At 38.9% G+C, this 23016-nt stretch overlaps 1 protein-coding gene across 9 annotated transcripts in view; it reads right to left on the bottom strand.

Moving 5' to 3' along the window:
* TENM1 (teneurin transmembrane protein 1) overlaps positions 1-23016 on the bottom strand; it is an 845211-nt gene that overhangs the window by 83268 nt on the left and 738927 nt on the right. For all 9 annotated transcript variants that reach the window (XM_062607456.1, XM_062607455.1, XM_062607460.1 and 6 more), the window contains 3 exons: positions 14503-14688; positions 10964-11110; positions 309-525 (listed from right to left, as the gene is read on the bottom strand). In XM_062607456.1, the coding sequence (XP_062463440.1) occupies positions 309-525; positions 10964-11110; positions 14503-14688 (550 nt within the window). The remainder of the gene's footprint in view (positions 1-308; positions 526-10963; positions 11111-14502; positions 14689-23016) is intronic.

Genomic DNA, 23016 nt, shown 5'->3' with positions numbered 1-23016 from the left:
TATCTACAGCATAAAGGGCTGAACTTCCCCCTATTTTACAAGTACAGTACAGCTTACTTTCCAAAACAGTCCAAGCCTTGTTAGTAAGAGCAGTAGAGTTGCTGTGCATTTACGCACTAGAAAAGTAGTAATGAGAATCTGACAGACAAGATCCTCAGACGCTGGAACGTAGACATTTGCTATCCTTTTAAGTATTTTTTGATCACCTGTGAAGAATTCTCAGCTACCCAGGTATCATTGTTTTTACCTGGTTAAATAATTTCATTGCAGTTCTTAATATTCAGAAAAGTCTTTAAAAGAAAACTCACCTGCTCTCAAATGAGACATCTCCTGGGATGACATGAGTGCTTTCCTTCCCAATAAGGAATCGTATTCGATCATAAAAGAGCCTTGGAGGATGCTGGGAGAAAGGTGGTTGGCTGTGCTGAATAAGGTCAAGGGGATCAGGTGAACCCTGGCACAGAGGACTTGCGTAGCAATTGCTTTGCTGACAACAGTCAGGGTCTACGCAGTCTGTCAAGCCATCTACAGTGGAGAGAAGGGAAAGTTCAGGAAATTGAGTGATTCTGAGAATAAAGCACTGTGTTTACTACTGGGGAGCACAATAGGTTTTTAATCAATTGGAAGGCATGCTGATTATGACACATAAAAATTCAATAAAGCATTAACATACACGCTTAGTCCAGGAGAGGCAGTTCCCTCTAGTCATTAACACTGCATCACCTCATAAAATCTCCACATGACAGTAAGAAAACAAAACCTACAAACTAAGTGAATAGAGAAGAGCAGGACTGTCTTCACTGCAGAGCAGGCAGAAGCAAATCACTGCACAACACTTCTTATTCCAGTGGGTGTATTATCCACACTGTGCAGCTGTGGATCTCTAATGATCCTTTATTGTCACTACTGTCTGTCCACACTGGTGAAGAATACACACTTGCTAACCAGTCTGCAATAATGAAGTCTGAAATGTTATCTAACTTCCATATGCATCCACACTATAGTAGTGTAAAAAAAAGTTGTTACAGTGGTCCAACTTCTATTTTAAGCCCTATCAGTTTTGTTAGTGTTTTAGGATGTTTACTTTTTGTTTATTGGCTGCAATGCTGAAATGATCCAAAAAGGGCAGAATCATGACTTCACTCCTTTCTGTAGTTGGTAATGTACAAATACCTTGATGCAGGCTCTGCCCCAGTGACCCAAGAGATAGTCTTCTCCATGGATGTTTGCACCAGGAAAGCCAATTTGGAAAGTGAAAATAAACCTATTCCTCCTCCACCCATTTTCAAACATGACAAACAGGAGAAACAGACAATTTTCCCCAAAAATCTACATTTCTTCACAGACAAACATGCAAAACATTTGTGGGTGAAATTAATTTACTTAACTGTCCAAAGCTTATGATGAAAAGTGAAACACTGAAGTGCATCTAAATTAAGCACTTAAATAGAACTTAAAATTGGGCTATCGGCATTTAATTGCTTCTATCAGCAGCTTAGACATCCAAATTGCCTAAATTATATACTCAACCAGAAACAGAATTAATAAGGTCTGGTAAAATGTCCAACTATCTTCTTAAACATTTTATGACTTGGCTGTTGCTAACTTGCTTGTATTGACAAGCACACTAATGCATATAAAGCAGGATTAAGGCATTGTATCCTTCAACAAAGACATCTCTTCGTATTTTGAACAAGGTTGGTCTGAATAAATGTGGAGTCATCATATCACTGTATAGATTTCCCTTGCATTAAAATCGGAATGCTATAGGATCAACATACCGGCAGATATTTTCACTTCATGCTTTGACTTTTCATGCTTTGTTTGTACAAACACTTTGGAGCCTATAAACCTGTACAACTGACAGGGCAAACTGCGTTATCAGGCTTTGTCATTGACTTCAGTGGGTGAGAGACCCACTTGGCCAACACTGTTCTTTTCTCAATAGAGCACACTGCACTCCATGAATGCTCAGTAAATAACAGCATAAAATATTCACTTTGAAAAGAAAGCAAAAGCCCTTCTACAGAACAAACAAGTATAATGAAATGAGCTTTCCTGAAATCTGAAAATCCTTGTCTGACCTTGAGCAAGGTAATTGCTTGGCTAAGAAAAAAAAAAGGTTAACAAATCTACCCTACTGCAGCTGAGAAATCAAGAGCAAGCTTGTTTTTGCGATAATGAGCCAAGGTCAACTCTAACAGCTAGCAACAATAACCTAAGACCCAGGAAAGCTGGCGTAGCCACAGGTCATTGCATGCCTCAAGTTCTTTACGCACTCCTCCAGTCCTGGACACAACAGGCATTAGCCAGCAGTGGGAGACGAACTTCACAGGGCAATGCTGAGTTGAATGACTTTGAGTGTAGCAGTCACTTTATACTCACAAAAAGCTAGAAAGCTATGTGAATTTGCTACAAAATGAGTAAGCTGAAACAATAAAGGTCCTCCAGTCCAAGCAAAACCACTTGTGAAGTGGGTGGAGGAGTTCACAATATGTAACAGAGAGGTCTTCATTGCACTCTGATGACAAAACAAAAGAGATTTTTGGGTTGAAACCTGAAGAGCAGGCTTGGAACTGCAAGGGAAAAAATATCTCCTCTTCTGGTTTCCTCTTTTTTGTCCAAGGAATGAAACTTTATATTCTTAATAAGTGAACAGGAAATCATCAAATTACTAGTACATATTCCAAGACCACAAATATTAAATAATGCTACTAGACTTGAAAAGGGGATAAAGAAATTGAAATCTCTTGCTTTTGCTTTATACTGGTGACAATCCCTGCAGAAGGCTCTGATGTAGGTAGGTGTAGCCATTCAGGACTGGGCTCTGCTGGTGGAACGGTTATGACAGTGGCAAGTCTTGTTCAAGGAGTGAAGGTACTTTCTGGAAGGTACTAATTTCTACAAGCTCACTGCTGCCTACCTGAGAAACCTGACAAACATTGGTTTGGCAGAATAAGTACTAATCAGAAAAAGGCACACTTATTTCAGAATAACAGTATCCATGGGGAAGCTTTTTTTGAGTAATTTATTCCCCAGTAGCCATTCTCATTAATTTTTTTCCTTGTCAACAAGCCATTAGATGTGGGAACTGAGCTGACCTGATTCTCTCATTCTTGTAAGAAATAAAAGTGGAAAGTCACAGACATATTAGAATGTGAAGATGTACTTAGAAAAGAAATAGCTATATAAACAACAACTAAATGCTTTGCTTTCTCTAATAGAGTCCTTTCTCTTCTCTGCTTCGGTCAACAGCTTACATGCCTGGCAACAAACACTGTGCATTCATACCATATACAAAGAGAAACCAAGGGAAAGCAGTTTTCCATTTTCCAGTCAATTTTCATCTTTTCTTTGCTGTTTACTTGTCAGCAAGGTGACTACCTTATAAACTTTTCCAGGTTCTAATGGAGTTATTTTGGTTGGAATTACTTGCACCTGGTTTCATTCGCTTCTCCAGGCTACAAAAGGGTGTGCTTCCCATTAGTGGGGAAGGGGTGTGAAGCCCCAGAAGTAAGCTGAACAACCATGGTGAGAATGGTATTTGTCCTACCAGCACCATGAATGTATGAGGGGCTGGATACACCAGGAACAGCTTACAGCCTTGGGAGCAAAGGCTAAAATGTCATTAGAGAAGAAATTGCTAACCAAACTATAGATGCTGATCAAAAGTAGCAGTTTTCTAGGTTACAGATCACATTTGTGACCTCTCTCAAGCTGTATTTTTTTTTCCCATTTTTAAAATCTCTTCATTGATAAGGTGACAATTCGTTTCAATCAATCCACCTTCTCAGCCATGAAAAAGGAAATAGAATGATGCTAGGCTCAGAGAAGATGCTCCCTGGGCAGGAGGGGCAGCAGTACCAGCTCCTCTTTACAGATTCTTAACACCACAGATTTGGCTCAGGCCACTGGTGTATGTCTTTATGATTTATTAAGTAGAATTGCCTGTATAATCCAACTTCTAGCTTTTTTCTCAACAATTAAACAAAATTTGGAAAAGAAATCAACTTGGACAGAACTGAAAAATGTTTTCCCAGTTTGTGCTGAAGTAAAAGAATAAAACACCTATTTTGGGGCAGGTAAGGAACTCTTAAGCGAGAACAAAACCTTTGTTCCAATTTAGGTTCATTTAGGACTTTTGTTTTAACCTAGACCATTAAAAGAAAAAAGAAAGAAACTCCAAGCCTAAACACCAAGAAGAAACTACTGTAATTCAGCATGATACCCATTAAAATGAACCAGGCAGAACAAATTGGTACAGACCCACAAGTTACATATGGAGGCAGCTTATGATAATGCCAATCATATTTGTAAGTGTATGTAAGGATAACATATTCATCAAGCCAATCTTATTTGAAATTAGATTTTTAATGCAAGAGAATAACCTAGAACAATTAAATCATGTTTATAAACGTTAACATGAAACTCATTCACTTGAAAAAGCTACAAATACATTAACCAATTCTCAAGCAATGGTAACAAAAAAAAAGGGACTTTCCATATCAGGAACCAAAAATCAAAGAAACCTCACCATGTTAAGCAAACACTAGGGTTTCTTTTAAATCTCAGGAGACAAGATTCAGAAGCGTGAGCAAATCACTGCAAACAGCAAAAACTGTAATTCATATGGCAGAGATGCCTGGATACTGGCATTTTTACTGTCAAGTACCACAAAGTGCATCACAGCACAGGTGCAAACCAAAACGTAATACAGAGTGTAAATGATTTTGGTTTGCTATTAGCACTTTCAAATAAGTTTTATATAGAAGACAGCTAGGCACCTGCATGGTACACTACAGATTATACAATAAAGTGATCCACGTTTTGATGAGCCTGAGATTATGGTTTCATATCTTACAGGTATGCATATTTATTCTCAATGGAGTCATACAATGTTTTGCAGCAGACAAAATATATTTTCTTGCTTATACATTTGTGTGTATATATACATTTCTTATTTAATATGTTGGAATGAATGCCACAAGTGTGATGAAATTACCTCCTCAGCTCTGTTGCTACTAGGGTCATGGAAGACTCAGTTTGTGGTAGGGACAGGACACTCTCTAACGTACACGTTATGCAGCAATCTCTCTTCTACACGGATGATCACCTTTGGCAACCAGGCAAATTGGCAATGGACCTATGGACCTGTCTCTCCAGGGGTTAATTTGCCAGCAATATACCGCTTTACTTACCATGTTTGGGCAAATGCTGTACAGTGGTTCTATTTCGTATACTTTGTATTTGAGCTTTCCATATGTTGCATAATAGCTATATTAAATCCTCCATAAAGTAACAGTTGGGAAAGAAAAGGTATTTTGTCAGCTACAAGCTAATAGTGAGGACATGGAACAAGTCACGTATTTTGGGCTTGATGTAGGCTATCTACCTTTCAAATCCTGGCTTCTCCACTCTTCTCATCTAACCTTGAATGACTTGCAATTCATGCTGCAAATATGGGACTATCACAGTAAGTCATGTTGCTGAAAATGGATCCACGTTCACAATTAGTACAAATTGTCAGGGTAGCATAACACCTGAGGACATTAAAGAGGCACAGGTGGGGTCTCAGATAATGGAAGCAAAGAACAAAGTGGTTCCAAGTTTGGCAGCGGTGGCTTCCACAGCTCACCAGTGCAGCATGCAATAACTTTCACAGTGGCTTCTTTTCTATTAAACCACTGAGATGCTTTATTAACTGGCTATGAAAATGAATTCAATCAGATTGTACTTCCCATGTTACTGGGTTAGTTATTTTAATAAACCATCCACTGTCAGGTTCTGGCAAGCAAAACATAGTTAGCAACAATACTTAAAATTGCTATTCTTCTGCTTTAAAGTTCACTGAAAGAGCAGGGTTGCCAACCCTTCAAGCTTTTGTCACACATGGAAAAGATACTACTAACATTAACTACAACAGGTTTGAAGTTTTGCGGTTAATGCCAAACCCAGAATACTACCAGTGGCGCATATGCTTATATGGTACATGCATATACACGCATGCAGGCATACTCACGCTAATAAATGTACAGTGTGCTCAGTTATATGAAAATCAAATCCAACTCTATTATTCTTGGTGTAAGTAATACCAATGACCTTCATTTTCACTGCTGCAGAGCAACCTAGGTGTGTGTAACTGCTCTCCCACTCCTGTACTGATCTCAGCTGTAGAAACTACGCCCAGATTTTCACAGAAAGTAAAATAAGGGTTTTAAGTTTCTCCCTGCAGTAAGTAGATTCTGTTCCCTGAACTCCTTATGCAGTAGAACCTAGAAAACTCAGCACCTTGGCAAATGAATGATTTTTGCTTTTCAGTGCACTTTCATGGTCAATTGTCACCTTAGTTTTGCTTGCCTTCTTTTACAGATTTCAAATAAACATCAAACAGTACCTGTGCCAGCTTGGTTCAGCACAGGCTCAGTTAAGTACAGTGAGAGCTGCCAGGATCTAAGCAAACCAAATCTAATAACTTCAGAAGAAACTAAGCAGCAGTAACCATCTTGAGTCCCTAATGCTTATTCGTATGCATTAATCCAAACTGCTCTCAGATTTTAGCTGTAATACACAGCACGCAGCAGACAGTGAGGCTGTAAACTGGGAACATGGGGGTTTGTATAAGGACCTTGGAAACTCGGCAGTGTGCCTGTGGAAAGGCTGCAGTGTGCTTTATCCAGTGAGTACCGGAGGTGATTGGCCTTCCATACACAGGGGAATGCAAATCTATCAGGGCAGGATTTTCAGAAGCTGTAAGTATCCCTGGGGAGCCCTCGCTGCTCAGCAACAATGAAAACCATTCCCATCAGTATTATTTATATTGTGTAATAATAGCATATTACTTATATATGGACTCAATATCTCCGTGATGGATAGGTTATTAAAATGCCAATGGATGGGTCAGAAATGCATCAATATTTTAGCAGCACTGGTTATCAACCCAAGGCTATGCTGAGTCGTATATTTTATCATGCTTGGAAAAGCTTGGAGAAAGCTACAATAACTGTCTGAAATGACTGAAGGGATATTTGGTAGCAAATTCAAAGCCTGTAGTGAATAGTATTTTCTTTAAAAACAAATAGTCAAGATTAAGTCACAAAAGAAAAAGAAAATGATGAAAAGAGATTCAGGCAAATTCAAAAGAGAGATCTGTATCAAAGAAATTAATGGGAGTGACAGGCTGCAAGTTTCAGCTTAAGATAAAGACCTGCATGTGCAGCAGGAATGTAAATATATATCAGGAGAGTTGCTTAATTGTGGTTTGGCGGAGCAGAGGGGTGGAACTGGTGTCAAGTGTTCTCGGCCTGGGACACACTGGTTCTGCACTGTGCAGAACTCAGCAGAGTTTTCAAGCAATCTCCTGGATCTACTGGAGCTTCCAGATTAGTCTAAAGCAATGGCAGAACAAGAGAAAATGACCTGCTCAGATGAGCTGAATGGTCATCTTATAAACTGAAAATTAAATCATGTCAGTCATGACAGTGAAAGAAGAATAAGAGATAGGGAATAACATGATGCTGAGGGATGTGAGGGAAAGGCCCCACTTCAAAGGACATCTGTTTGACTTCTTGGCATTATTTAATGGACATCACACTGCTAACAGACTGCAGATGAACTCCACAAGAGCAAGTGCAAACCACGCTGCTGTGCATCTGTTATAATGCTGAGACCTTTTCAATGATATTTGTAGTGATATTTGAACAGGTAAACATGCCCTTAAGTCTGCAAGTAGGAAAAAGCCAACAGAGAGTTATGAGATGGAATGGGAAAGACAATGATGGCACAGTCAGAGTACAGTACAGTGGATAATAATGGGGCTTTAAGAGAAATAGTACTTTCCCTGCTCCGGAAAATACGTATGCACGCGTTTAACCTTACCACCATGGGTAACTGCACTGATGGGGAACTTGGTGCTTCAGCGGATGTAGAACCCAGATGCCTATGAATATGCTTATACAAGTCCTTAAAAAATGAATCCAGGACTTCCTCCTACCCAAAGCTTTTGTGCTGTTACTACAGACTGAACAATAACACTAACACTTCCTCATACCGAATAAATGACATTATTCAACCCGTACAGTTGGAACTAATAAAATACTTCATTTTCTAACTCTTTTTTTTTGTTTTTTTTTTTTTTTTTACAGTGTATTTGAATGTATTTTTATATAATAAAAATCACAATTTTCAGTATCTGAAAGTACTGTACAAAAAAATCAACTGGAAACTACACAAAATTATCACTCTGCCTAACTCCTGAAGTTCAACTTTACTGCAGCTTTGTTCTTTGGTTGCAACTTCCACTTAACGAACTTGAAGCACAGAACACTTTCCAAGGACTGAGATATAAATGTTTGATTTAAACACAACTGGAATGAATAAGACCTTTGGTAGATGAGAATACCATGATTTAAAATATACAATGACACTAAAGTAGGTCTACAGCATGATCTCTTTGGCTACGTGTCACTGACTGTGATCACATCATAACGGCTTAGGAAGTTACTACCTATCAGCTGAGTTTCTGTAATTCAACTGAGTGCATGTTCTTAACTCACCACAACTGCAGGCAAAAATCTTAATAGGTTCCATCTTTATAAACCTAATCCAGTTACACAGCTTGACGGAGGGTAACTCATTATACCACAGTAATATTCTCACAGTCTAAGGCACAACCTCCCAGCAAACAGGACTTAACAGGTAATGTCATATCTCCTTCCTAATTTCTGTTTTCACTGTTGTGTATGTATACAAACCCCGAGACATCAGGAATCAGCTTCTGATTTTGTATTAATCTAACACCGGTACAACTCCAATGACTTTGGGGAATTTTTCTAATTTATGCTTATGCCAACTCAGGTCCTATGAACTTCATATACAAAAAGAAGTGGTTTTAATATGTAGATATAATTTTCTTATATAAAATTGATTGTAAAGGAAACTTAATTACATTTAGCCCATCTGTAGTAGCTGGATTAATTAAATATTTCTCTGCACTTATCTCTAATTGTAACGTCAACAGAGCTGTCCTCGTACATGTTATGTCGCCATTAAAAAGGAAAAAGAAAATTACTTTTAAAACCTGCAGTGAAATGATGTTAAGTGTCTGCCTTAAACTGACAAATTCAAGGAGATTTAGAGTGAACACTGCCAACTCTTTCAATAACTCACCATTATTGCAGAATAAAAAGTACCCCAAATCACAATACAGGGCAGTTTATACAGAGCCAGTTCATGGAGTGTTATCAGAAAGTGCTTTGCATTACAGGCTAAACAGGGTTTTTGTGGACAGATTTAAAGAGTGCAGGCAAGAAAGTCAGTGGCTCAGACAGCAGGGGGGAGCCCCAGGCAGATGGGAAAGCATCTGTGGGGCAGTGATGCTAGCTGTGGGACCTTGTGTGAGAGGGATGCACACCAGTGCAGAGAAGCAGAGAGTGGCAGAGGGGCGGTTGTTAGGCTTGTAAATAAGGTGGAAAAGGAAGGATGAGAGAGGAAGAAGGTGATTTTGAACGGGGTTCAGAAATGATGAAGCCTTTGCCAAAGGGACAGCATGGTCTTAGAGCCCACAGGATGCAAAATCAGAAGGTCTCAAAATATATCTGTAAATGAGGAATCATCACTGAGTCAGAATGTTTCTACTGAGGTGACCTCAGTTCTTGGCCCTAAATCAATCTTAATTTATCAATGACCTAGATGAAAACAGACAATTACTATACTAAGGTATACTACACTACAGTGGGGCATGAGATCTCTCCCAAGATACTGAGATGGTCTTTAAGTGTGACACAATCAGATAATATATGTATTTCAATATATCTCAGTGTACAACCCAAGGAAAAAAAGTAACTGTGCTTGGGACAGATGCATTCACACTCTGAATGAGAAAGCTGCACAGCTCCGAATACGGGGGCAAGCACACTGTAAAGGATGGTATTAAGTAAAGGAGAGGAAAGCAATAGTCCTTCTTGACTGTCCCGTAAATAAGTATTCCTGAAACAGACAGGAAAAATAATCAACTCTGAGAACAATCAGCGAGGACTCTTCTGGCTTTTCTCCTACTGGTAAGCTTGAAATAGAGTCAGGATGTTTTTCCTGACAAAAAATGCACTACCTCATATACAATGAAGTACTGGAAAAGAGGTGGAGCTTAACTTAGGAGAGAACTATGTTTTTTACAGCAAACCTACAAATTACTTCTGCGTACTTCTAAACTAGTTTACTCGATAATCATTCAAATGCAGGTCCAGATAATTGCAAGAATTGTGCTGCGTCTCAAGTTTAGAATGAGATTAATGTTAAAAAAATCATCTCTAAGTGCATGCTTTATGCATGCAAATGTATTCATTTAATATTAACATAAGACTAAACTCTGGATGCATTTTGACAGGCAGAGAGGTTTTTTTTTTCGTTTGGGTATCCATTGGCTGTCTTTTCTGAAGTAGACAATAGTTATGAGGTAGAGTGGAAAGGAGATAGAAGAAATTACCATTTTTTTATTTGAAAGATTAAAAATCAAGTACTGGGATGATGGGTATGGCTCATACATAATTTCTGCCTTCACAGAATCACAGTATGGTTGAGGCTGGAAGGAACCACCAGAGGTCATCTAGTCCAACCTCCTTAGACCACATTGCTCAGGATTATGTGTCCATATGGCTCTTGAATATCTCCAGGGAAGACAACTCCACAGCCTCTCTGGGCAACCTATTCCAATACTCAGTCATCCTCACAGTTAAGAAGTTCTTCTGCAAGTTCAGGTGGAACTTCCTGTGGTTTAGTTTATGCCCATTGCCTTGAATAACATCTATCACAGGGGTCTGTTCCCTCACTGCACTGCTTCAGATGAAGTCAGTGTTAAAACTGTCTTGAGCAGACAAACACTGACATTTAGTTATAAAAAGGAAGACACACACCAAAACTATAGATTCAAATGACAGTCAAGGATGTGACAGAGAGACATGAATCATACCTCCATCATTGTCCAGGTTATCTCCACACACCATTTCCATGACAACGTTACATCCTGAGCCACTCCAGCCTACTTGACAAACGCAGTGCCATCCATTCTGATCAAGAGTGCACCTCCCATTTCCGTAACAGAGACCTGGGCAGCCATCTAGAACAGAAAATGTAAAAAGCCTTCATGGAGTAGTTTTCTTCTTATACAGTTTCAATTGTTCTTTAACATTCTTTCACTTAGTATTATACTTGCTGCCTTCAAATGACCACAGTTCCCTTGCAAGCCATTTATATTTTCAGTCAAATATGGACTATCCTAGTCCCTCCCTTTGCTTGCCCAGAAACCACTTCTCAGTGATGAACAAAGGTTTTTTAGTATGTAACACTTTATGTGTAGGAAAAAAGTGAGCAAACATATAAGAAAATATTTAACAGTCTGCAATGTTCATTTCTTTCTTATTGAAAAATAAGTTGTAGATCACAAAGGAAGATACATATATAATCAATGTTTACATAAAAGTTATACATGGAAAATATTATATGAATAACAAACTGGCATGCAGACAGAATCCTACACATTGCACGAAGTGGAGGTGACCTTTTTATTCTGTTCATAAATATCCAGCTGACTGAGAAAGAGCCAATTTCATTTATGCTACAGTACAACTCTTTCCACAGAAGGCAAATGAAGGAGCGTTTCCTCTCAATGTCCAGTTCCACTTCATTTACATTATAGCTGATTCAAACACGACAAACACTTGCCCTTTAGTAGCTCTGATTCTAGATCAAAACCAGAACAATGAATGTAGCATCCCCTGGATTATATACTTGTAAACTAAGAATCAACAGTAATTTGGACAGTCTCAGCTAGATCGCTTGCCTGAAAGAGTGAGAGAGGAACTGTCTCTTGGATGTGCACACTCATGTCCATCTGCTTGCATAGTTTAGTGCCAGCTCAGACATTTGTCATATCCTCACCATGTCACACATGGAGCCAAAGGACAATGCACAAAGCTCAGCAATAAACTTAACAGAACACGTGGCCTCCCTTCCAAGAAGGCTCCTTTCTTTTTGCCTAGATGGACATACAGAAACTGAAAGCCCTTCTGTACTTGATAGTGAATATCAACACTTGGGTGTCATCAGAGAGAAATTTTTTATTTTAGGAAATAAAAAAGAGGACTAAGTTTGCATATGTGTTTGGCAGCCCCAAGATGCTCCAAAAGGACTTTGGAAGAACCAACCAGAGAGTCTGATCTGTCAGGCTGCGATTTACAGCCCACACACAGCACATTTCCAGGCAACCTTACACTAGACACATCATCTCTCTCCTTCTCACCCTTGGCAGACAATCACATCTGAAAACAGGATGTGATGAAAACAGCCTGACCCTCTTGCTTGGAAGAGCTGGAGATGGGTGGCACTCACACTGAAATTCTGGAAGTTGCTACTCTAAAATAGCACGAGGTTGGCAACCACCAGATACATCATAAAAGCCAATTATTTGCCTCTTTTGGGGAGCTGGGAGAAAGGGCAGGATGTGAGAGCTGTGCTGGGAAACAGGGATGTTTTTCCACTTCAGTTCATTGTCCTGCTGAGTTAATTCATTTCTTGTATATGACTAGATTTTGCTGCTGTGTGTGGTTACCCTCTAAGACTGTAATTGTAATCAAATAAATTCTTACATGATTGTATTATTCTCTAATTCTGAAGAAATAAAGTAATAAATGCAAAATAAACACCCTGGTCTTTCTGGAACAGTGGTTACTTTGATATTTCAGCTAGTGGCATTTTTTCAGAGGGTAGTGTGCACATTTGCTCTGCTGAGCATGGCCATGGCTGCGGGACTGCTGTCAGACTCAGTGAGGGTACTTGCACTACCATGAATAAGCAGGACCTGTGGCAAGGCATGTAAACCAAATGAGCAGCACCAGATGTAAGCCAACATCAAATTTAACTCTTGCATCAAACGATTTGAAGAGAACTATATCTAGCATAGATAGCTTTCCAATAAACCTCCTTCTCTGTCAAAAGAAACTTACTTCAAGCACAAGTGACAAAAACCAAACCAAACCAAACTTTTTGTTCTCATGTATGACAGGATCAACACAAAGTTTTCTGAGCAAGTCCTCAGCTCTGTCATTACTCTGGAAAGGCAAGCAAGAGCAAAAATCTGATTTGCCTGACAGAGCACATCAGATGACCGCACAAAACATGCTTACATTGCTATAACTTTGCAAATGAGTTGAGCACATTATTTGTTAAAAACTGCATTTTCTTCTGTAAATCCTCTGTGTGTATATATATATATATATATATATATATGTATCTCCATAAACAAACAATTTATCTATTCTGGCAACTTTGCAATAGAGCAGCTCAGACATAGCAAGTAACAAAAACCACTTCATTCCCAATACTTTTGTATCTTTTCATTACTGTTTCACAAAGCTGATATGAAAAACTTACCTAGGTCAGCATCTAAGTAGTGAGCTTAAAAAAGAAAAGAACAAAACTGAGATGGATTGAACTTCTTTACCCAAATATGGACACCATTTCATTATGGCTTGCCACCTGTTAGTTAGCTATAACATGTCACCCTCTTACTGCAGTCGGATCTATTCCTGCTACTGTGATCAAAACACTGTGGATGTGATTGTTCTTCATCTGATGACAAGCATGCAGAGGACAGCTTGGGTCATACCTGGCAGTGAAGAGCAGCTCTGTTTATCTTTTTAATTATTTTGGTCCTTTTCTGGATTTGCTCTACACAACCTTTAGAAAATTAGACTGCTCCTCCTTCACAAACCTAATTCTTGATATACTAAATCTGATTTAGCAAATTCTAGAGCCAGTGAATGAATGAAGCAGGAAGCAAGCATGAGAGCTTATGCTGCTTATCTCTGAAAATTAAATACCCTGCTATTATAAACAATTAAAACATTTATGAAAAATGTTGCTTTGGGGCATATTAGGGAGAAACACTATTAGACTTTGCAAAAAACTGTTGTATTCCATTAAAAATGTAACTATTACAATTGTATAGTAATGGTTACTAAAGACCTGAAAGCCTTACCTTATTAGGAATATTGTTAGAAGCCAACTATAGGAAAACTACCTCTAGTAATAAGTAAAATATGTAAATCCCCAGACATGAAAGCAAGAGATTCCATGCAAGAATTACTTAAGCTGATAACAGCTACATCCCCTCACACCTTTTATTTGTTGAACATTCTTTCCTTCCTGACTTAAAGTTCACATATGAACACAAGCCAAAGATAGGTTTGGACCAAGATATCTTTCTTCTGTGTGTTTTTTAAATAATAATTCATCACTGTTATTTCCTCTAAAGAGAAAGCTGCACTGAGCTGCTATTCTGTGGGACAAGCAGGGTGCACTATCATTGCCAAGGCACCTTTTTACACCTGGCCTTACTATGGGTCTTTGGTTTCCCAAAATGTCTTCAACCAGACAGATGGTTATGGCAGTTCTTTGTATAAATGGTTAAGATTTATGCATTTTATTTTTCAAGGTACAAAATCCCCTTACCAATGGTGCAGTGGTCCCCTTCCCATCCAGGGCTGCACTCGCACTTCCCATCCTTGCACTGGCCGTGTTCTGCACAGTGAGAGTGGCAGGTACGTTCTTCACAGGTCGGTCCAACCCAGCCCTCTTCACACTGGCATATCCCTCTTGAACAGACACCGTGGGTGCCACAGTCCAGGGTACACAGCTCTGCACAGGATTACAGAAAGACATTACATGAAACAGCAGTTTCATACTACAAATAGACTTTGCACTGATAACTAAATTTAATCACTTCTGTACTAATATTACTCATCAATGGGAACAAATATGGGATTTCATCACCCAGTACAGACCTCACACGATCTCTCTGCCTCCTTTGGCAGTTATTTGCAAGATCATTTATTTGTTTGGGGTGGGGGCTGCAAATGATAGCTTTGGATATGGTAGGGCAATGGGTCTGAAGCAGACAAATAATGACATGAAAAAGTCCAGATCTTTTGACTGACTTCAGCTGAGGCTTTTAACCCCCAACATGCCAAGTCTATTCCTAGGTCCCACCACCTCAGTTCTGAAGTCTATCATAAACTCAAATATTGCAAGTGTGCTGAAACAAAGAATGAAGTGGCACATTAAATATACACAAGAAAACGTCTCTGAAGTATTCAGATGTTTGTAGTGATTACAAAATAGCCTTCACTTAACAGTAAGAAGAGCCACCAGAAAGGTAACAGGGAGAAAGCAGAAGAGCAGCACCTCATTCTGATGGCAATATGCAATACTACTCGGCTGAGAGGCCATACAGATCCACCTTGTTCTAAAATGGCCTTCAAACATTAATTTTTTTTTTTTCCATCCTGACTTTCATGAGTCAACTGCTAAGAAAACAGAAGAGCTGCTTTGGGAAGACAGGAGTACCTCCTTCATGGCGCTCAGAAGCATTTCTCTACCTGGGCATTGTAGAAGACCACTTACTGTAAAGTGGAATGAAAATCCTGAATTATTTCAATACATCACAATATGCCAATTGCAATCTACTTCCACTTAGACTAAAGTTGTTCTGTGAAAAGAATGGCTTCATTATAAAAAGGTTCCATGTAGTTTGAATTTATTTAGAATAATTAGTGTCAAGAGACAGAATTTGCTTGTTGTTCTGCAATTAACCTGCCACAGAAATGTTTCCTCCTTCTTCCTCTCGGAAAGCAGCTGATAGAACTACAAGTGTAAGCCAAATAATCGTGCCTGCTCTGATTTCAAATGTCACTGTTACATATTTAGTTGTGGCAAGATTTTTCCCTTGACAGATTTTAAACAATGATCATTTATATCCTGGAAGTATTGTATATAAACATTCTTCAAAGCATTTGTAGTGACAAATCCTGTCACTGTATAGACCAAGAAAAGTTTCTAAAGTTTAAATTGAAATCTTATCAATTCCAATCATTTTACCACAAGGAAAAAGAAGGACAGAAACAGACACCGCAGATGTGCTGGGCTCTGTCTTGAGTTAAAGTCTTGCCCTTATTTTTGTTAACAGCCAGGGTGATGGCAGAGTGTAATCGAAAGACCCAGTGGGTGACAAACTGGAAGAGCATGGTCAAACTCAAAATTACCTTCAGAAGCAGAAGGCATGGTAAAGAACGCAATATAAAATTCCATAAAAGTAACTGTGAAGTACTGTCCTGAGGAAGTCAAAAAAAGCTATATAAAAAATAATTTTACTATGCAGACTGTGGTGTCTTTTATACTTGAGTACAAGCTAAACACAGTTATTGGATGATATTCCTGCAAGAGAGTCTGTAAAACAAGGAAAGAGAATGCTCTGCTGTATTCAAATGAAAACCTGTGCTGAGCCTAGGGCATTATCCCCTAAGAAAGACTTGATTGCTGCCTACTAATCATGTATTAATCTAATGCTTCATGCCTTGGACTGCCTGCCTGCAGGTACTAGGAAGGATTTTTTCCCCCTTGCTGCATAATTTGGCTTGGCTTTTTTGTTTTGTTACTTGATTGTTCCTTGGAAACCTGGGAGACCCCCCAGAGGACTACATGGGGGACTTGCTCTGTCATTTTAATGGTACTGAAGTGGCCCAAATACTTGCTCCTATGATCAGGATGTAAATCCCACCAGATCTGGGACCACAAAAGAACCACCCCCAGGCTAGACTGGCAAAGGACTACTGGTATTATTTTAACCTATCTTTATAGCTTGGCACATGGACTAACTCCTGAGAATTAAATCTAACAAATTACCCGCTACTTCAAGGATTTAGGCTGCTAGAAGGATGCCTTTGATCTCTCCTGATCTCCCTCCAGTTCATTATAATTACTTCTTTTGGTATTTTAATGTAAGTGGCAAAGATTGTTAAAGGGATTGTAAGAAATATTCTGTAGTTTACACTAAACTGGGGTAAATGGAGGAGATGGTTTTTTTGACTCTTCTGGATTGAGTGTCTGCACATAGTTGTTTTGCAGTTGTGCGACTAGCTTAGTTCAACTGACGCCAAAACTTCAGGGAATACTATGAGCATCAGTATGCAGAAGTGACAATGTAGGCTGGAATGACTGAAGTGGGGAAACAGCAACGCACAGAGCTTCCGATCGTATCAGCAGCTCCCACCACTTCCCCATCTGCAAATCAATCAAAGAAACAGCTGTGAAAAATCTCAAGCACATTCCCACACGTGGCATGCATGCCTGCCTCACCTCTGCGAGCAGTCTGATCACAACAAACTCATCTTCCAAACAAGCAAAAGAAACAGCACAGAGCCAAAGGCAATGTAGGCACATCCCTTCCACAGGGACATGGATCTTGCACATACTCCTATTTACAACCCAACATTAAACAGATCTTGAAATGTTTGAAAGTATCCCATCGTTTTCCCCATGTTTCACACAAGGAATAAAATATTGAAATGCTATTTAAGCTCCTAAATCCAATCAGATTAACAAAACAGAAATATAAGATTTCCTACCATAAAAACCATATCCTAGGCCAGTCAGTATACAGTCTTCCCACAAGGCTCCTTTTTTAAAATTCTATACTCCCACATAAGATCATATATAGCCAAACAATTTTTCCTTCATTTTTGTCTACTGAAATACAGTGGCTTCCTCTATCCCAACCCCACTGCCTTGGAAAGACAACACAGCAGGACAAGTTCCGGATCACAAACTGGCTCTATGTGGTAGGAAACATTAGGTTAGTTGTTCTGTACCCAGGTATTCAGTTTTCACACCTTGTTTCTGCCAGCAAGTCAGGGCTCAGTAACCAGATACTAGTAAATGAGTAAAAAGCATCACAAAAAAAAGTGCATCAAACCTGTTCCAGCAAAGGAATGCAGAATGATCTTACCTAGCTTTTGCCTTTCCTTCTAGTAATGCATTTTTTTCCCCCACATGTTTAATCTCAATCTTCTTTGAACAAAATCAGATCAAATTCTGTAAGCACCTGATGCAGTGAAACCTGTTTTCTTAGTTTGGAGCAGACACCTTCCTCAGTCAGGCTAGTTGACCTGCTCCTCAGTACTTTATGGTCACTGAGACCAAACTTGAGACTTACATTTGTTTGGGTGATTTAATATGAGGCTTCAGAAATGCCGTTTACCATGATAATGTATTCTTCTGCCATGCAAATCCAAGATTCTCCCCAGACTTCTCACACAAAGCAAGGGAAATCATGCCTAACGTCATCCTATTAATGCTGTGGCAGAACCTGCAGCTTTAATCCACAGCTAATTCAAACAAATTAGATTTAAAAAAGCCTTATCAGTTAAGGTTGTCCTCTTTTTAAACACAAAACAGCTTCTTAGCTCCTCCTGAAGATAAACAAATACAGAAATATCAGCATAGCAGGGAGTCACATTAGCATTTGTATTTGTATTGAGAGGCTGGGTTTTCATGGCAGACTAGAAAAGATGAGCTACTCCACTGAATGGACAGTGACTGAATGCAGTGGGAAACAATACAGTAACTTGAAATAGGTAGAGAGTTTCAAACAAAGCTGATGTGGTAAAAATTCAGACAGCGCTGAAGTCAGACACCGAGCCAGACATCATGCAACTGTTCTGCTCAATGCAGCATCTGCCTCCTTCCGTAGGTGATGGTCCTACGTGATTCAGAAGCACCAAAATGCACGCACAACGGGCCAGCACAATGCAGCAAGGACTTTGAGCTTTGAAGCAGTTGATACATCCAAAGACTTCTGTTTCTTCTGACTGAAACAGTTATAATTCTACTCCCCCTCCTTTCCATCCACCTCCTGTCTCTCTGGTCCCTGCCTGGAGCTTATCCCCTGAAACTGGTGAGCTCATTCAGATCATGAAAATGGCAGATAATTATTCACTTTATTTTTCTGGGTTAATACCTGACAGCTTGCTGAGCTAAATCAGCCCATCGAGGGATCAAAGCAGCAATGCAGGCAGGGCAAGGGAGGAGAGGCAGATCACAGCCTGGATGGGGACTGTCCTGCTGAGGAGCTACAAGCTGTGCTGGTGTCTGACTGCAAAGGACAAGAGCAAGGAGGAGGTGACAGGAGGTACGGTTCGGAATAGCTGACTTGGGGATATTACATCACAAGCCTTTATCTGTGCTGTTACATTAACTGCCAATCATTCTCACAACGTCCAGTGCACCTCACACACTTCGTCAACAATGTTGGTGTTTAGGGTTGTAGCCTTACATAAAACCAACCTCTTCACTCCCACTGCTCTTTGTTTATTGGCATATCCACCCACCCAACTTGCCTGCCTGAGCTCTAGGCAGATCTTGGGGAGGAGCACAGTGGGTTGAAGGCTGGCCTACAGCTAAGAGACCAGATCTTCATATTGTGTGTATGGTGTGAATGTGTGTGAATGGTGTGAATTTTCATGGCTCCCACAAAAACAACAGAGCCACCCTAATTCACAGTAATTCATGGCTCTGTTTCAGTTTTTGTATCTGCACCCTTTGCAATCAAAACAAGGTTCTCTAAGTGTAAGGCTGCAAAGTTAATTTCCTTCTCTAAAAAAAGCTCCGCAGTGCAGACCTGCTGCGAGGAATGTGCTGGCACATTGCTGGGAGATGGCCTCAACCAGCCCCTGCAGTTTCTTAAAGACTTTAATGAAATACAATCTTTATCAAATCTAAAATTCAGAGTCCTTAGACTTAAACCAATTAATAAACAAGAGACTTAAAAAATGTTCAACTCCATCTAGAATTTTGACTGACATGTCCTTAATTCTGAACGCCCATTATTTTCTTGGAAGAAGGCAAATGTGAGCTGTGAACCATTATTTGTACATATTCTTGAGAAGGAGACCAATATGTTGATCATTCCTGAGCTAATCTAAAAAGCATTAAAAATTCACTCCACAGTCTTCATTTTAATTACCTAAGTCAACAATGAGCTCTTTCAAATATGTTTTATAATAAGTTTCTACTTATGTGATACGAAAGGGAAATTAAAGCTAAATATTTTATAATTTGTAATGATAAGGGAAGATTTGAATGTTAATTCAACATGTTTCAGAAATAACTGTTAGAAAATCAGGCAAAGACCAAAAAAATATATGTAAATACAAGTGGTCAAGTACTTCCTATGAAAACACTTTCATTTTATTTTTCTTCACATTCAGTGGTGAGTCTTGTTCTGCAGACAGTCTAAACCTTAAGTATCATATTAATAATTTTGCTATCTATTTTTTAATAACTGGTTTTCCATAAAGATTAGAAATTAGTCTATCTTGACTTTTGCCCAATAAGGTTAACTGCTAGAGGCAGCAAAAAATCACCTATCTAAGACTAATAAAGAAAGTTTTTCTTCAATTTAAATATACATTGCATTTAATAAGCTTGCATGATAATTTTAACAATGTTCTTGAGCTTTTTAAATTACCTTCCCGTTGTGTCCTGGAGACAACTATGTTCTAGCTTTCATTTTCAGAAACTGACTTTATTAATATAATCTTTTACACCGGGAAAAAAAGTTCAAAAAATTTAAAGTTTTAAGAGTTTCAAAAGCACTTGAGGTATTTCTTTTTTTTTTTTTTTTTTTCCCAGTAAAACCTAATTGAAAGCTGTGCCCCCTGGAGAATGTTACCTGAGAGAATGCACTGTAGAGGTTTAACGTCGATACCAAAATTTTACATATCTGTAGGAGAAGAGATTTTATTTTTATGGTACAGCTTATATTATTTGCCTAATTTAAATAAACTCCTTTGGCAATGTCAATGTTATAACTGCGTCCAATCTAGGCTTCTCCAACAGCATCACAGTACACTGGCTAGGTGTACAATCTTCTACATTCTTGGGCAACCACAGCTATGCCAACAAATCATCAAGCTATGAACAGTTTTGCTATAGAGGCAGCACAGGTCTATTACACAGGCTATGCCAGCATTCAGTGGCACCTGCTCTTCAAGCCTGAAATCAAAGGGACTTGGAAGTGTCTACAAAACATTGATTTTGAAGTCTTTGGCTGTCAGCTGCAGGGTTTCCTCGGGTAAACAGGAATCAGGTTCCTGTGTGGAAAAGAAAGCAAAGATGCATTCTGTAACAACTGCTGCTACATCTTCTCCCCATCCTTCACAACACCAAGGAACACGTGAAGGGTAAATGTCACAGAACTTTAGGTGAAATTTGGTGCAATCAAAAAAAAAAAAAAAATCAATATGATACATCATTACCAAACAACTGAAAACTGTTTGGCAAAACCAACAATAACAGCCTCTACTGCTCTACTCTCAGAATACTAAAATAACAGAGTTCTGACATGTATCTCATGTTATCTCATGTAGCTGTTTACCTGTTTTAATGTAGACAGAAAACAGAGCTGCAAAAGACTTCACATGATCATCTCCTCTTAATTGTTTCAAATTAAATCATACCTGGCATCCCTTAAAAGCTCCCAACAACAGAGAACCTCCAACAGGACTATGTAATCCATACCATCACTAGACCATCTTCACAGGCAAATACCCTTTCCATCTAGAATTCTCTTGCTGCAATACTACTTGTCCTTCTCCCTGCACATTGCACACTTACATCTGACAATGAAATATATTAAGGTCATCTCACAATACCACAACTATTTGTGGGTTTGAGCAGTTTGTGCTGTTTGTGTGAATGAATTCAAAACAACACTTCCATGTTAAATACATGAACACTGCAAAAGTGTTGCACGGAACTTATTCTCACACATATCTCCAAAGTCACTTCCAAAGATTTTGCTCTTGCAGAGTGGGACTTGGTGGAACATCCCAACAAAAAACACAGAGTGAGATTCATCTCACCCGAAACATGAGACATTAGTGTCTGAAATAGTTTTCTATTACAGTCTGTTATCAGACTAGAATGCTTAAATTTATTCAGCTGTTGATATTTATCCTTCCTGACACTATCATGAAGGAAGAGACTGTAATAAGCATTTAAAGCTATGTTAAGCAGAAGAAGAATGATTTTGAAAAATCAAGAAGATGGGTCCTACTCCAAATCATATTTGCCCTCATTTCTGGCTCTGAATGATGTTAGAGAGGCTCATAAGATATTACAACTATTTACAGTTTACCGTGCATTACACAACCACATGGACAGTCCTTAAACTCTTATTCTCTTACAACTTCTTTATATCTCCTATTACTCAGCCTCCTATTAAGTACCCCTTTTCCTATTGATTACGTGACTGATACTGTTTCCTATTTTCTCTTCAATAGATCTATTGGTTTTGCTATGAAATAAATTAGTGTTTGCAGTAAATAAGATTTTGGGTGGTCTCACTGACAACTAAAAAATAGCACAGCTGAAATCAATCCAGCTGAATAAAGGACAGATCCTGGCACTCCTCTTCATGTTATCCCAGGAGGTGTCCTACCAGGAGGCAATGAGGCACTTCAAGCGGTCAGGTCTTCTTTAGAGAGACAAGAGTTGCAAAGAAGTACTACTGAATAGTTGGTATTTCCAGAAAAAAAATAAGGGTCAATCTAAACTCCACACAGCCCTGACTACTACTTGGGATAATTCAGACAGAATTACCACACAATGATAAACTACTTCTACCAAAGGCAAAACTTCTTCAAAACTGTCCTCCAAACACTGTCCATTATAAACCTTTCTACTGTAAGATGTATGCAGAAAGCTTTTCTGATGTGTTGCCTCACAGATATGTAACTACCTTCCTTATCTTCTTACCACAGGCCACAGCATGTAAAACAAAACCACTGGAACTAAAATGCCACATCCTTGCTGTTTGTTACTCAGAATGTTTCACCATCAATCTAATGACAGTTTTAATTGCTTGCTGGAAATAATCCTACCACAGTCTCACTGAACTTATTTCTGATGCATTAAGCACTATAAATTCCTCCTCTGACTTCTAGTATGAAGGCTGCCATTAATGCTACAGTGTCTCTCGAAGTATACAAATGTACCTGCATTTTTTAGAAAACTGTAACATAGGTTGTGATAATGCTACACCTATTTGAAAGAAACTTTCCCAAACTCAATTTGCTGGAAAATTTGTGTAGAAAAATAATCAGTGGACAGAGAGGTCCAAAAGGCAAA

Source organism: Pezoporus occidentalis, unplaced genomic scaffold (assembly GCF_034315485.1).
Source record: "Pezoporus occidentalis ecotype Australia unplaced genomic scaffold, CSIRO_AGI_Poc_V1 ctg123, whole genome shotgun sequence".
NCBI classification, from domain to species: Eukaryota; Metazoa; Chordata; class Aves; order Psittaciformes; family Psittacidae; genus Pezoporus; species Pezoporus occidentalis.
The sequence above is the reverse complement of the archived record's forward strand: the minus strand, read 5'-3'. Positions and strand labels throughout refer to the sequence as shown.